Source organism: Amblyraja radiata, chromosome 26 (assembly GCF_010909765.2).
Source record: "Amblyraja radiata isolate CabotCenter1 chromosome 26, sAmbRad1.1.pri, whole genome shotgun sequence".
Classification (NCBI taxonomy): domain Eukaryota; kingdom Metazoa; phylum Chordata; class Chondrichthyes; order Rajiformes; family Rajidae; genus Amblyraja; species Amblyraja radiata.
In genome coordinates, this window is record NC_045981.1 from 4,435,812 (window position 1) to 4,452,570 (window position 16,759).

The 16,759-nt window shown below is 41.0% G+C and overlaps 1 protein-coding gene across 2 annotated transcripts in view; it reads left to right on the forward strand.

The window, feature by feature from the left end:
• The first annotated feature begins 1,761 nt into the window (after nucleotides 1-1,761).
• The window catches only part of shisa6 (shisa family member 6), a 404,397-nt gene continuing 389,399 nt past the window's right edge, over nucleotides 1,762-16,759 (forward strand). For both annotated transcript variants that reach the window (XM_033044070.1, XM_033044071.1), the window contains exon 1: nucleotides 1,762-2,797. In XM_033044070.1, the coding sequence (XP_032899961.1) occupies nucleotides 2,241-2,797 (557 nt within the window). In that variant the 5' untranslated portion in view covers nucleotides 1,762-2,240. The remainder of the gene's footprint in view (nucleotides 2,798-16,759) is intronic.

Here is a 16,759-nt window from a genome sequence, read left to right on the forward strand (position 1 = left end):
GTGTGGAGGTCTTCATTGGCCTGCCAGTCCCTTTGTGATTAGTAAGCTCACCAGTGCTCTCTTTCTTCTTAATGATGTTCTAAACAGTTGATTTTGGTAAGCCTGAGGTTTGGCTGATGTCTCTAACAGTTTTATTCTTGTTTCTCAGTCTCATAATGGCTTATTTGACTTTCATTGGCACAACTTTGGTCCTCATGTTGATAAACAGCAATAAAAGTTTCCAAAGATGATGGAAAGGCTGGAGGAAAGACTAAGTGCTGAGAGCTGCCTTATACCTGCATTAAGGGGGTAATTAAACACACCTGAGCAATTACAAACACCTGTGAAGCCGTGTGTCCCAAACATTTTGGTGCCTTGAAATGGGTGGACTATGTGTAAACACAGCTGTAATTTCTACATGGTGAAACCAAAACCGATAAAAATGGCCTTTAATTAAATCTGACAATGTGCACTTTAACTACATGTGATTTTTTTCTATTACAAACCTCAAATTGTGGAGTACAGAAGCAAATAAATAAATATTGAGTCTTTGTCCCAAACATTATGGAGGGCACTGTATGTTCAGATTATGTGGTGTATTGGGTTGCGATACCATATCACTTTATTTATCCCAGCAGGGAGATTGATTACTCGCCAGCTTCCTACTCTCACAATCCTCAAATCCAGGTGGAGTTCCCTCACCCAATCCCTCGGGTTCATACCGAATCCGCTCATACGACAAGCAACAATTCAAGCCCACACGTGTAGCTTGCAGACCGCTATAATTATTTGCTCCACATTCTAATAGTTAAACGTCAATTCCAAATTCCCTTAAATAAAGTTTGGCTTTGGGGGAGTGGGCAGATTCAGATTTGAACGTGGCCTCTCAACAAAGAGTTCCCTCAGACCTAACCAGCGCCTGACCAGACAGAGACTTCATTAGATAAGAGCTTGATCGACCGAGGATCGATTTAAGCTTCTTTAGTAATTGATTGGATACAAACAGGCGGCTTAAACTCAACGCTAGCCCCAGATGTACCCATTCTGAATGAGCGACGTTCCCAGCCTGTACAGACAGTACATCTATCTCTGCATGTGGCTGATCTTCCGGCAGCTGCATTCCAGTGGTGTTCAGCAGTGCCTCTCTCTCTCTGAATATTTCCCCCCTCTTTTTGGAAGTGATCTTTCACTGGAAGGCTGGGTGTACTGCGGTGACGTTGTTTGTTCGTGGGGGTAGTGCGTGGGTTGGACTGCTGGGGGTGGTTGGTTGGGGTGGAGGCGGACTGCCTGGGCTCGCTCGGCTCTCAGCTTCACTCATTCTTTCTCTCTCTCGTCTTCTCATCTCGGTGCCAACGTGAGTAACATCAGCAGCGAACAAGGGCGAGCCGAGCGCCGCGGTAAGTGTTTGCTTTTTTACAGCGAGAGTGTGCGCTGCAGCACTTGGTGCCAATTCACGGCGGAGTGCGTTACAGCTCAACACCAGCGAGGATTTAAATCTAATAAACACGTCCCCGTCTCTGCTTTGAAACGAACCGGAGCAATTCCCGGCGTTGCTGTTTGCCGCTCCTTGTCTCGGAGACACGGTGTTCTGCTCGAATGTAATGCATGCCCGGGTGACTTGGGTGCGCCGCGCTGTACCGGTGATATTTAGTATGTAGGTAGCGATCTCTCTCCACCAGACTCTGCTATAACCGGCTTTTTTTATTTTTATTGCTGCCCCCCCCCCTCTCCCTCCCCCACCTCTTGTCCACCCCTCCCAACCTCCACCACCCCCTGGCCCGCCACCTTGCCCCATCACAGCAACCCGGGCTAGTGGAAGCACCTTAAATCCCTCCCAAGATCTGATGGTCCACGAGAGAGAGAAAATACTCTTCAAAACTTCCACATCCCAACGGTACGGAAGGGATTTTCGCCTGTGGACGAGGGATGTGATCCAATGCAAACCCCCATCCTGATATTCTTTTATAAAAACAAAAGACTTTTGTTATCTTCCCTGCCTTGGGTAGAGGTTGCCCGGTTTGCCGCAGTGGATAGTGCATCTGTTTGATTTATACTCCGTGTGTATCTATTGAAATAGATATCTCAAGCCCGTTTGTTTCCTGGGCGGATTGAAAGCGATGCTTGTGGCGAGCCCATGGCTCTCGGGCATGCGGGAGCTGGCCGTTAGCGGAGGGATCGGGCAGCAGGGCAGGAGGAGCTAGTTTCTGCCCGGGGAGAGATCGCAGGAGAGAGGTGAGGAGCGAGAAGACAGCGGCGAGGCGATGCAGCACCTTCTGCTCTTCCTCGTGTACATGGACCCACTTAACCTGCTGCTGTGCGCAGGGAGGACCCGCAACAGGACGCTGGCCTCTTCCCGGCGTCAAGGGGGTTACACTTCCAAGGTGCAACAGATCAACACCACGGTGGTGGTGCCCGTTCTGCAGATCAGCAGGATGAAGCCGCTGGTGCTACAACACACGGAGAAATGCCGGGGTCACTACGACGTGGCCGGCCAGTGGGACCCCGATTTCGAGTGCAACAGGACTTCCTACAATTTCTGCTGCGGAACCTGCTACATGCGCTACTGCTGCCAAGACAAGAACTACCGCCTGGAGCAAAACAGCTGCAAAAACTACGTGACTCCCAAAGTGGAGCTTCAAGTCACCACCGACCCGGATCGGAACGAACTGGAGAACGTGTACGACCCCAGCAAAGACAAGACTAACAGCACGGTCTACATCAGCTGCGGCGTGGTCGCCTTTGTAATTATAGCTGGTGTCTTCGCCAAAGTTGCCTACGACAAAGCGACTCGACCTCCTCGTGAAATGAACGTTTCCAGGTAAGAACAAGCTTTTGTTTTTTATTGAGACAATGCGGTGGTGGTCTAGTGTATGTGTTATATATATGTATATGTGTGTGTGTGTATATATGTGTGTGTGTGTGTGTATATGTGTGTGTGTGTATATATGTGTGTGTGTGTGTGTGTGTATATATATGCGTGTGTGTATATATATGTGTGTGTATATATGTATATGTGTGTGTATATGTATGTGTGTATATATATGTGTGTGTATATGTATGTCAACACACACACACACATATATGTGTGTGGTGACTTCCAATGGTCACACATTCCATGGATTTCTTCGTTATCACTTCTCAAAGAGTCTCAAAGGAAAATCACAATCATCACAAAATCATCCATGATAATACATTCACAGAAATGTGCTATTGTCAACTATATACATAGTCAACTACATATATAGTCAACCGCGCGCGCGCGCACACACACACACACACACACACACACACACACACACATCTATATATCTATCTGGTGATGTATTGATGGGGAATGGGACAGGAATGGTATAGATAACCTCCGTGAGTGTGTAAGATCTCACATCTGATGCTGGATATTGATATCCAACAGTGAATAAAAGCATCTCAAGTGAGACCAAGTTAAGAGTCCTCTAGAAATGAATTTTGACTCTGGAGCGGTAGGTTATTGATAACACAGTAACTCGAAATATAAAGAGTCACAGCACCAAAGCCAAACTAGAAACCCACAAAAGAATCAAAAATCTGCCAAAAAATCCAATATAAGACAATCCACAAATTTATTTTCATAGAAATTTTAACATATTGTTAAAAAAAAGTGACACAACTTGCAATTGTCCAATTCATTTGTCAACATGAAGTTAACATGTACTTAGAACCAAGAAACAGTCCAAGACCAATGTAATACAAATATATTGAGATCAAGTTATATAAATCAAGTTTAAGTAGAATAAACTGTTAATTAAAACTCTTCCAATCAATCTTTGAAGCCCTAAATAAAACATTATTTACAAATTAAGAACGCAACATCAACAGAATCCTCTTTATAAGGAGTCTGCAGAAGGGTTTCGACCCGAAATCTTGCCACTTTCCTTTGCTCCATAGATGCTGCACCCGCTGAGTTCCTCCAGCATTTTTGTCTCTCTTCCACTTTATGAAGAACAAAATGATGGACAAAAATGTTATATCTTGATTTATTTTGGTATAATTCATTTTCCTCATCTTAAAAACTAGATTAAGTTAATGCAACAGCAGCATGAAACTATTTGCAAGGAATGATGTGGTTGCTTTTATTCCTGGTGGGATTATTTTCCATGTGAAATGTCAATTCCTTTTATTTTTCCATCTTTAAAATTATGTCAGAGAAGAACTGAATTGACCGTTGCATAAAGTAACTTTTATTTCTTTGGCATACCCATTATCTGCCCATCCGCATGACCTGCTGTGCAGGTGTCTCTATCGCTGTAGAATTAAATTACGGGCATTTTACCACATTCCCATTGATAAAATTGGGTTTCAAGTGTATACCTGTGTTAAAAGCAATGAGAGAAGTGTGTACACCTTTCATACAATGAATAACATTGCTTGCACACTCATGATTTAATCCGAGCCTGATGGAAAACTACAAGCTGTACCTTGGAATCAGTGTGAAACGTACAATCCTATGGTTCAATACTTCCAATGTATGAACAAATTGTAAGCTCCTGTTCCCATTCTCCTCGTATCAAACCATACATCTATGCTTAAGCAAACACATTCAAAGATCTTTTTAGTTGTAAAGTGTACCGAGAGTGCAGCCAGAAGCACAACCTAAGGCTGTTATGTGTAATGACATACATTACAAGTTCTGGCTCAAATCTAGGAGTTGTTGTATAACTCATAATCACATCACCATTAACTCTGGGCTGTTTGCCATTCGTCCATTTACTTTTCCAACATTTTGCAAACTTCACACACCAGCAGCCGAAGCTGCAGCAAGTGTGAGAAACCGAATGTAACCAGCTCTAATGATTAATGTGTTCAAAAGGGAACTGCAGATGCTGGAATATCGAAGGTACACAAAATTGGGAGAAAGAAGGAAAAGGGTGCCCCTTTTCCTTCTTTCTCCCACCCCCCATCAGTCTGAAGAAGGGTTTCGGCCCGAAACGTTGCCTATTTCCTTCGCTCCATAGATGCTGCTGCACCCGCTGAGTTTCCCCAGCAATTTTGTGTACCTAATGATTAATGTGATCTTGTATATTTTGTAATGTGAAAACTGCTGGCAGAGATATGAAGCAGTTATTTAATTACAGAGTTCAGTTACAATTAAAATACTTTGGGTAACGCTCTCTCAATAATGGGATGATTAGAGACTCTTGGTTTCATCGTAGCTTTCTATCTTACTACTGGCCATTCATTTACTGACATGTAAGAAGATAGTATCATTGTACCTATGGATTGTAAGTATGCAAGCATTTAGCGTAACCAAACCACAGCATGAAAGTGAATTGAACCAACATTGCTGCAACCCAATGATTTCACGAAATAGTAGAATTCACCTTGCTTTTTATAAATGCAGCAAAGTGTATGAAGATTAAAGGGTTTTAGCTACTAAAGCTGATAAGTAAAATATATTGCATCACATTTTCATTTCTAGACATGCTTTCAGTGGCAGCATTTTACCTACAAACTTTAAGTACGGTTACTGGATTTTGATGAGATTTTCCGGTAATATTCACCATATTTTTGATTAAAACCCATGCTTCATAAATCAGTGTAAAACCTTCTTATTTATATGCCTGCTTTGGATGGATTTTCTTTAAAGAGATAAGCTGAACATTTAAAAAAAACTAAATTTGATTAAGAAAGAAAATAACAAGAGGGGAAGGTGATAAATCCGTAACTTATGAAGGAGTTCAGTTTTATTATTTACGGAATTAATTTCAAAAGCGAATTGCTTATCCTACTGCATGAGCGGAATGAAAGAAACACACAGCAGCCAAGCACATGGTAGTGTAGCACAGTGCCTAAAGCATAGGGAATCCTACTGTATCATCAGTATAATGTACAGTGTCTGGCACATTGGAAATCCATGTATATTGGCTGTATAGTGTACAATATTTGATGCATGGGGGGTCCAAATATATTCCTAATGCAGTGTACAATGCTAGAAAATATGGTAAACTCCAGCATATTAATTTAAAAAAAACAAGAAATATTGACGTACTCTTCAGGTAATGTACTATTTCCAGTATAGTGCACAACGCCCAAACATTGGGAAACTGAATTACACAAAAAGAAGTAGAAAGAATCGTAGAATACAATCAAACCACAGCCCCAAAAATATTAACTATTAAGCAGGAGACAGAGAGAATAGGTTGTGGTGGCTGTCATGGGATCAGTCCATTTCTGGCGTGTAAAGGCCAGCTGGTCAGATTTCAGAATCAACGTGATCCCGCAAGGAAGAAAGGCAAGGATGGATTGGTTTGGAAATCTTGGATGGCAAGAGATGTTGCAAGTTCAGTCAGAAATAAAAAGGAAGCATGTGTCAGGTTTAGGATGCTGCAGTAACACAGGATCCTTGCGAAATGTAAGGGAAGCAGGAAGGCACTTAAGCAGGGGTTCAGGAGGACTAACAGGGATCAAGAAATATCCTTGGTGGGTAAGATGAAAGAGAATCCCAAGGTATTATATATAATTTAGAAATAAAAAGATAACTGGCGAGACAGTAGGACCAGTCTAGGATGAAGTATTTATGCCTGTAACTGGAGGAAATACTTTACATCAGTATTCATCAAGGAGAAGGACATAGTGAGATTGGGAGGAGTTTGCGGATATTGCGGGGAATGTTAATTTTAAGAAGGAGATTGTGTTCGGTCTTTTGAAGAACATTAAGGTGGATAAGTTTATGGGGCTGGAAGTATCTATCCCAGGTTATTGGGAGAGGCACGACAGGAAATTGCTCATGCGATTAGGAATTAGATTTTTCTACCTTCTTTCTCTGTAGGTGAGGTCCCAGAGAAATGTAGAAATGCAAGTGTTGATCCTTATTTAAGAATAGCAATAGGGATAAACCAGGCCATTTTAGATCGGTGAGCCTTACGTGGCTGGTAGGGAACTTGTTGGTGAAGATTCTTGGGAGAAGCTCTGCCTGCATCTGGAAAGGCATAAAGTTCTCAGGGATTGTCAGCATTGTTGTGTGCGTGAGCTTGATTTACAAACCTGATTAAGGTTTTTAAGGAAGTGATGAAGATGATTGCTGAAGGTAGCATGGTGGGTGTTGTACACATTGTCCTTAGTAAAGCTAGGCTGATCTAGAAGATTAATGCATATGGAATTACTGGAGACTTGGTAGATTGGATTTAAAGTTGGCTTGGCCATAGAAGACTCTGGATAATGGACAAGGGATATATTAATATTGTTTTACAAGGAACAGTAAAGGGATCTCTGTTTGTGATGTATATAAATGATATGGACAAAAATGTAGGTGAGCTATTGGTAGATTTACAGATAACACAAGAAATGTAGATAGTGAACGAGGTTGTCAAAGGGATTCAGCAGGAGAGAGAACAGTGTGAAATTTGGGCAGAGAATTGGCAGATGGAGCTTAATCGGGTCAAGTGTGAGGCGTTGGGAGATCAAATGACACAAAGGAGCTGGAGTAACTTAGCGGGACAGGCGCTTAGGAGAGAAGGAATGGGTGACGTTTCGGGTCGAGACCCTTCTTTAGACCCAAACCGAAACGTCACCAACTCTTTCTCTCCAGAGATGTCGCTTGTCCCGCAGAATTACTCCAGCTTTTTGTGTCTATCTTCAGTTTAAACCAGCATCTGCAGTTCTTTCCTACAAATGTAAGAGGAAAATATACAGTAAATGCAGGATGCTTAGGAGCATTGATGTACAGAGGAATCTTGGGTTGCATATTCATCGGTCTCAAGGCAGCACAAGTAGGTAGAATGGTAAAGATGGCATATGATACATTTGAGTTGGAAAATTGTTGCCCCATTACAGTAAAGATGGGGAGACTTTGGAGAGGGTGCAGAAGAGGTTTACCAGGATGCTGACTGGATTAGAAGATATTGACTATAAGGAGTTGTGGGACAAAATTGGATTATTTTCTTGGAGTGTTGGAGACCTGATAGAAATATATACGGTTCTGAGAGGTATAAATAGGATAGATAGTCAGAGTATTTTTTTCTCGTTAAGAAATGGCAAATACTATTGCTTTAATGTGGGAGGTGAAAAGTTTAAAGGAGGTTTATAGGACAGGTTTTTTTATACAAAGTGTGATCGGTGCCTGGAAAAGACCTGAAAGTGATAAAAGAAGATCCAATAGCAATATTTAAGAGACATTTAGACAGACACATGAACTGGGGATGAGGGATATAGACCATCTACAGGCAGATGCACAGATTAGATTGGCATCATGGTCAGTGCAGACCAATCAGCCTGTTCCTGTGTTGTGCTGTCCAATGAGGTATTCTCAACCCCGCACCACAATTCCCCACTGGCTCTATTCCATACCTTACAGTCGCAGGCGTTAGATTTGATTTCATGAGGAAATCTCTCGGAAAGCAGCCAGCCTCGATGGACTCCCTAAATGTGTGAAAATATGTGTAAATCAACAGACCAAAATCATTGCTGGCATCTTCAATCTCTCCCTGCAACAGTCTTCTGGTACAAGGAACATTGCATCATACCTGTCCCCATGAAAAATAAAGTGACCTGTCTCTGTGACCATCGCCAGTAGCTCTAACATCGACCACGGTGAAGTGCTTTGACATGTTGGTAATGGTCCACATTTGTGCCAGTCTGCCAGATAATCTGGATACTCTGTATTTTGCGTACAGGAAAAATATGTCTACAGAGTACACCATCTCTTTTGCATTACATTCAGTTATGGATCATCTGAATAATAATAATACCTGAAGAAGGGTTTAACATCTGAAGGGTTTCGGCCCGAAATGTTGCCCATTTCCTTCGCTCCATAGATGCTGCTGCACCCGCTGAGTTTCTCCAGCATTTTTGTGTACCTTCAATTTTCCAGCATCTGCAGTTCCTTCTTAAACATAACAATACCTATGTCAGCTTGCTATTCATTGACTACAGTTTAGCCTGCAACACTATAATGCTGCATATGCTCATTCCAAATCTTCTGGACATTGGCCTACATGAAGCCTTCATCTACAATTGGCTACTGGACTTCCAGACCGATGTCATTTCGAATTGGTCACAACCATTCCTCCAACCTGCCTTCAGCGTGTTGTCTCTCAGGGTTGCATGCTCATTCCTTTGCTCTATTCCCTGTGCACCCATGACCGAATACAACACCAATTCTGTCTTAAAGTTCTCTGATGTCGAGCTCGTCTACAAAAATAATGACAAATTTCAGGAAATACACGTAGAACCTAGTGTCATGCTGTCGGCCCTTAATGACAGCAAGAAGAAAGAGTTGGTTATTGACCTGAGGAAGCGTAAAGGTGAATATAACCCTGTCTTCATCAATGGAGCTGCAGCACAGATGGTTGACGACTTCAGGTTCCCAGGCATCGATATTATTAACAATCTAACTTGGTCATTTCACACCGATGAGAAGATCAAGAAAGTGCATCAACGTATTTACTTTCTTGGGCATCGGAGAAGATTTGATGTGTCCACAAGGATTCGCACAAACATCTACCGACGAACATTGGAAAGCATTGTGACTGGATGCATCACTTGAGTGTGGTGAACATAATCCAATCCAACATGGGGTTGTGACGTCATTCCATTTCAGTCCATCTTCATCCATTTCAATCCATCTTGCATCAGGAAGGCTGGAAGTATGGTCCTGGATGCGTGTCATCCTAACCATGAGCTTTTCTAGCTAAGGGGTTGCCACGTGTTCTTATTCGTAACTCTACCTCATTCAGTTATTCCATGTTTGTACTTTTTGCATTCTTTTGCACCACTCAGATTTTGCACCATAATCTTGCACCATTCTGCTGTTTTGCATTTGTTACAATCATGGTTGTTTTACCATTACTGTATATGTACTATTTACTCCATGAGCTTCAGGTGAACATGGAATTTCATTGCACCTTATTGCACATGACAATAATCTACAAATTGAATCTAATGTTCTATGTTCCCAGTACATGGTCAATGTGGTGTAAAATGATGAAAGTGTTTGTGTCCTGGGACTGTCACCATGTGTAGAATCATAGAATCACACAGTCATGCAGCATTGAAACAGATCTCATCCATGCTGACCTTTTAACACATCTGCAGTAATCCCATTTGCCCACATTAGTACCTTATCATTCTATGCCTTGTCTATTTAAATGTCCATCCAAATGCTTCTTAAATATAATGATTGTATCTGATTCCACCATCTCCTCTGGGAGTTCATTGCAGATATCAAGCACTTTCTGCATCAAAATCATATTCCTAACGTTCATTTTAAATCTCCTCCCTCTCACCTTAAATCCATGCCCTCTTATTTTTGATACCGCTACCTTGGGGAACAAATAGACGTTGACTATCTACTCTATCTTTGCCTCTCGTAATCTTATCAACGTCTATCAGGTCATCCTTCAACCTTCTTCATTCCAGTCAAGACCATTTGCAAGACCAGTCTATCCAATCTCCCCTGGTGACATCCTAGTCAATTTCCTCTGGACTTCCTCCATTGCAATCACATACTTTCTATGGTGTGGTGACCACAATCCAGATAATACTCCATATAAGATCTGACAAGTATTTTGTAGGGGTGTAACATAACATCCTCATTCTTATATTCAATGCCCTGATGTATGGAGGTATGCAAGTCATTTGCCTTCTTAACCACCAAACAATCATTGCTGTTGCTTTTATGGAACTGTGGACATTGACTCCTAGGTCTCTCTGTTCATCAACTTTCTTTAGAGTTACTGTATACGTCCTGCCCCTATTTGGTTTACCCCATGGTGTAGGTTTAGGTTTATTATTGTCGTGTGTACAATGGTACAGTGAAAAGCTTTGTTTTACATGCTATCCAAACAAACCAGATACACCATACATAGATACAATCAGTACAAATTCAAGTCCAATAGATAGAACAAAGGGGAAGATACAGAGTTCAGAATATAGTCCTCAGCATTGTAGCACATTAGAGCGTATCAGTTCCTAATGTATCACCATTGAATTTTTCGGTATTAAATTATGTCCATCTATCCATCAAGGTTCCTCATGGAAGGTTGGTTAAGAAGGTTCAATGGTTGGGTAGCAAGATGTATTCAACAGTGGCTGAATGGGAGATGCCAGAGAGTAATGGTGGATGGTTGTTTGTCAGGTTGGAGGCCAGTAACTGGTGGGGTGCCACAGGGATCTGTGTTGGGTCCACTGTTGTTTGTCATGTACATCAATGATCTGGATGATGGTGTGGTAAATTGGATTAGTAAGTATGCAGATGATACTAAGATAGGTGGGGTTGTGGATAATTAAGTAGTTTTTCAAAGGGGTAACATGAGGGGGAACTTCTTTACTCAGAGAGTGGTGGCTGTGTGGAATGAGCTTCCAGTGAAGGTGGTGGAGGCAGGTTCGTTTTTATCATTTAAAACTAAATTGGTTAGTTATATGGACGGGAAAGGAATGGAGGGTTATGGTCTGAGCGCAGGTATATGGGACTAGGGGAGAATACGTGTTCGGCACGGACTAGAAGGGTCGAGATGGCCTGTTTCCGTGCTGTAATTGTTATATGGTTATCCGCTGTTCCAACTGATCTACATCCTGTCGCTGTCTTAGACAACACTGTCCACAATGTAGTTGTAGTTCTTATTCTTAACTCTACTTCATTCAGTATTCGTGTCATCTGCAAACGTTCCAAGCTGTTTGCAGTAAAATGCTGGGGCTGAACAGCAGATGAGGCTAGATCTGCAGAGAGAAAAATTGTTAACATTTCACTTCAATGATCCGCAGTTAAACTATTAGTTGATCAAAATATGAAAGATGATGCATGTGTGCCAACCCCGATGCGATTGTTCTGATTAAAATGCCAAATAAATACATACAGTACGCTTAACTATTTTGTATATTTATTCCAATAAAGAGCATTTCAATATCAGTCATATGAATATCGATTTTGAGAGATTCGGGTGTTAGATTCTTAGTAGTAAAACAATCCAATTAAAATGATGTTGTGAAAATTGTTAGGCAGGGGCTGAATGACGTACTGTAATCATTCACCAATTAAAGTAATTGAAAGGAATCAAGGTCCCCTTGGACTGGGCTGTTGATTTCAAAGTAGGAAACCAATTGAGAGAAGCAATCAGAGATTGACTAAAGTAAAAATAGATTGTCCAATCAGTAAACATTGGATGGTCATTGAACAATACAGGTTTCCAAACCAATGAACCCTTAAACTGATCAAGTTTCCTTAGTCCATAGAGCAGATGGTCCTTTGCTCTGCAAGTCAGGGAAGGCAATGGAGCCTCTGCTCCATGAAATAGGGCTTCCAAGTTCCTTAGAAACCTACACTCTCTAAAAATACATTCTGGATGACATTGACACATTACTGACCCTTTAATGGTGAGCTACTAAACATCAACCAGGCTATATCTCCAGTGCAAATTGCCATTGTCGCATTTTCAGTACAATACTGATAGAGCTCAAGAACTGGTTGAGAGAATAATTGATATAGAATGTAGCTCAGTTCATGGATTACTTGGTAAATGCAACTTCTGGTAATGAGCTAAGATATGAAGGCTAGGTTGGTTGGCGCAGATTTGTCAGTGTCAGAGATGAGAATCTATAAATGCATAAAATCTGCTGTGCCAAGAAAAAGGGAATCAATAATTCTCCCCATTCAAATTCACTACTTGATTAGGCCTGTGGGAAAATGCTTGAAATGTTCGGCAGGTCAGGCAGTATCCGTGGTGAGCAAAATAGAGCTAATGTTTCACGTTAATAGCCCATCATCAGAAATGGGATAAGTAAGATATGTTTTAAGTGGGATGTTGGGCGAGAACAAGATTGGATGTGGCTGTAATGGATGATGGTGGACTAGCTTACTACCACAAGGTAACCAGAGTCATAATAGATTATTCCTTGAAAAAATATGGAAGTTCAGAATCTTTATGGGCATTTGCATCTGTTGCATTTAGGACATGCGGGAGGTAACATGATGGACCAATGAGCACTCCCTAACTAATCCGACAAAGATAGAACCACTAAACCTACAAAGTCGGGTATGAGCAGCTTTATTTTGGTTTAAAAAAAGTTAAGAAATTTAAAGAAATAGAAGGAAAACCATGAGGATCTTTAGTCACAAATGTAATAATTATATCCAAGGCTCCATTCTTTCGGTCTGATTTGGGTTCCAATGTATCCACTGTCTCTTGCTTTCTTTTTTTCATTTATTTTCTATTTCCCTGTTTCATTTAGCTATTCTGAGATGACAGGGTACTATTCTCATGTATTTTATTATTCACCTTCATTTGGTGAGGTGCTTGAGGAAGTATCAAGAAAATGTGGCCTTTTTCCATTGCACAGTTTGCATGAACACTACATCAGTCGCTGCCTCAAAAAGGCTGGCAGTATCATCAAGGACCCACACCATCCTGGCCACACACTCATCTCCCTGCTACCTTCAGGTAGAAGGTACAGGAGCCTGAAGACTGCAACGACCAGGTTCAGGAATAGCTACTTCCCCACAGCCATCAGGCTATTAAACCTGGCTTGGACAAAACTCTGAACATTAATAACCCATTATCTGTTATTTGCACTTTATCAGTTTATTTATTCATGTGTTTTGTAGTCAATGCATATTATGCTCTGTTGTGCTGAAGCAAAGCAAGAATTTCATTGTCCTATCAGGGACACATGACAATAAACTCACTTGACTTGACTTGACTTGACTTGACTTGACTCAGTGCAATCTCTGAAAGACCATGTCCATAACACAAACCATCTACTGTTCACCACACCCAGTCTCACCAAAATGAAAGGGAACATATTGATCTCGGCACATAAGATCTTGGTTTTTCAGCTCTGTTCAACATTTCGCGGTTCTCTGCTCTGAACCTTTGCGATTGTCATTCACAAAACCGCCACTCTATAACCCCGGTTACATTATTGCAATAGGCAATATCATTGCTGTTTTACATTTAACAATACTAAAAACATCAATATGCTTTGAACTTGACATTTTCATAATAATCATAAAATCTTTACCATTTGCTGGAATTTTTAACGAACAGTTCTGTGCTCATCAAATGGTCTTTGAAGCTTAGAGTCACACGGTGAGGATGACTCTCTTTTCCATCAGTATGACATACATGCCAGGAAGGTTTGGTTTTATTGAATGATCAAGCAGTATATTTACACCACTATCGATCCTTGTGCAAGGGATGCACAAAGGATAAAAGATGGTTGTGCGATTTGGAAGATTGCAAAACACTTGCAGGATGTAGAAAATTCAATAAAACACAATAGTGATATATAGCTCTGTTTAAGCAGCAGAACCTCTTCAGAGCTGATGGGTGAAAAGTCCTCCTGTGCAATGTTATACATTCTGCAATTAACATAATTTCTGCACCATTATCACATGCATATATCAACCGTAAAACGTTGGGCTTGTATTTACAGTTCATTAATTTTGCTGAAACATTTTCTGTGCACACTGGTACAATATAGTCAAGGGGAGGGTTTGAGGATTTTGACCTTTCTTTGCATTTTTTAAAATAAACTACGGTATTGGGAACAGTCTGTCCTGATTGTAAGTGAAGTGAGGTTGCAATTGCAAACTATGGAGCAAATGTAACCTTTAATCCAAAGTTATCAGCCGTCAGGATTAGTAATGATAACAAAAAGTATTGGGCTACCAACCCTAATGGAATTCATGCTGAGTTATGCATAGAAGTGGGGAATGGCTTTTCCAAATCCCTGCTAATTCTAAAAAAAAGTGGTACAATACCCTACTTTAAACATTGGAGAGGATTGAGGAAACTGTCATTAACCTGTCATTAAAAATAATCATGTAATTTTAGGTCCATTAACTTTATATAGCAGTAACACATTTTCTAGAAAGGATCACTGTCAATGCATTCTACATCCAGCTTATAACCCAGCGATATGAATATTGATTTCTCTAATTTCAAGTAACCATTGCATTCCCTCTCTCTCCGACATCCTGTTAGTTTTACAGTTTCTATCCCATCGTTACCACCTCCTCCATGGCCAACAATGGACTATTGAGGATTCTTTGGTCATCGGTGTGATCTCTGATCTGTTTTTTACATTTTCACACTGCTAGTTTCCCTCTCCCCTGACTCGGTCTGAAGAAGGGTCTCAACCCGAAATGTCATCTATTCCCTTTTTCCAGAGATACTGCCTGACCCGCTGAGTTACTCAAGCATTTTGTGTCTATCTCTAGAGAATCTTAGCATGGCTTCCACAAAATGGGAGTATGGGATGTTTGAGGAGATGACAAAAGAGGTGGGTGATGAATGATGCTCCTTCGTTTATGAAGACTCGCATAAGATCTTTGATGAAAAGCTATAAAGCAAGAATGAGCTTTATGGGGCTTGCAGGCAGACGTGGATTGTATTAGGAACGGGTTGCATTCATGTTGGCACCTTTATTTGCTAATTGTAATTGGTTTTAATAAGACTGAAGCCATAAAATAATATTACTTCTATACCTTATAGTCCTTGTAATGTGTATAGCAGGATTACACATATGTCACTGGACTTGTATTGCAGCGACACGCTGTTAATCTGAAGAGTAAATTCAAGTCCCGTTGCAGCTGAGAACGTTCAAACTCTGTTAATTGTTGGACCTACAATTTAAAAAACCCCACAACTACCAGCATTGAAGGCAATGACACCAGTGGTCGATTGGAAAAACATATCTGGTTTAGCAGTGTCAAGTCGGAAAGGAGATCTGTGTTACTTACGCAAGTGTGGCCTTTATGGGATCAGACCTTCGGCAGTGTGGTCAATTCTTAAATGGCAAGCCATTCATTTCTAGGGCAGTCAAGGGTGAATGTGTAATGCTGGTTTTGCCCTGTCCTGAAGATGAATGGATAAGTGATTTTTCTTTTTTTCTGCATGAAAGGGCGGTCCATAGGGATAATCATTAACTAATGACTGCATTCATTTTGCCTTTATCATTTTTTATCAACGGAGGCATCAGAAGAAGTTCGCGGAAGACACAAAGATAAATGAAAATGTAATAAGCGTAGCTGGGAACAATAGACTAGAGGCAGATTCATATACAATGAGGGAATGGATCAGCAGATATAATTTAATACAGATTCGTAGTACAAGTGGACAGGGTCAATACTACATGTTTAGTTTAGTTTAGAGATACAGCGTGGAAACGGGTCCTTCGGCCCACCGAGTCCACACAGACCAGCGATCCCCGCACATTAACACTATCCTATACACACTAGGGACACTTTTTTATTGATACTAAGCCAATTTGTAATCGGGATCAAACCCGGATCTCTGGCGCTGCAAGGCCGCGACTCTACCACTGTGCCACCGTGCTGCCCTAGTGTGGTGTAGTGTTGCATACTCAAGGCTGGTGAATGGCGAAGGAATCCTTGTGTTGTAGTCCATTAGTCTGTGCAGGTTCACAGCTGGAGACATGAGCAATGGTAGAATTGAAGAGGATGCTAGGACAGTTCTATATCAGGCATGGGAACTGTTGGACAGCACTCTGTTTTGATCAAGTTCCATAGATAGATGGAGACCCTGGAAAAGGTTTGCGGGCCAATTAATAGATTGCTACCTAACTTAAAGATATTTAATTAACAGTAGAAGCTTCAAAAGTTATAACATCACATCATGATAAAGGGGATCTACAATATTTAAAATTCTAATATGATTACATTTCTCACAAATGGATAGTATATTTGACCTTGAAAAGTTGGTCATAAATATGTTAAGAATTATATTTTAACCCAAAGGGTTGTGTTAGCAAGGAATATTCTCCAACAAAACATTAGTGCATGCTTGCT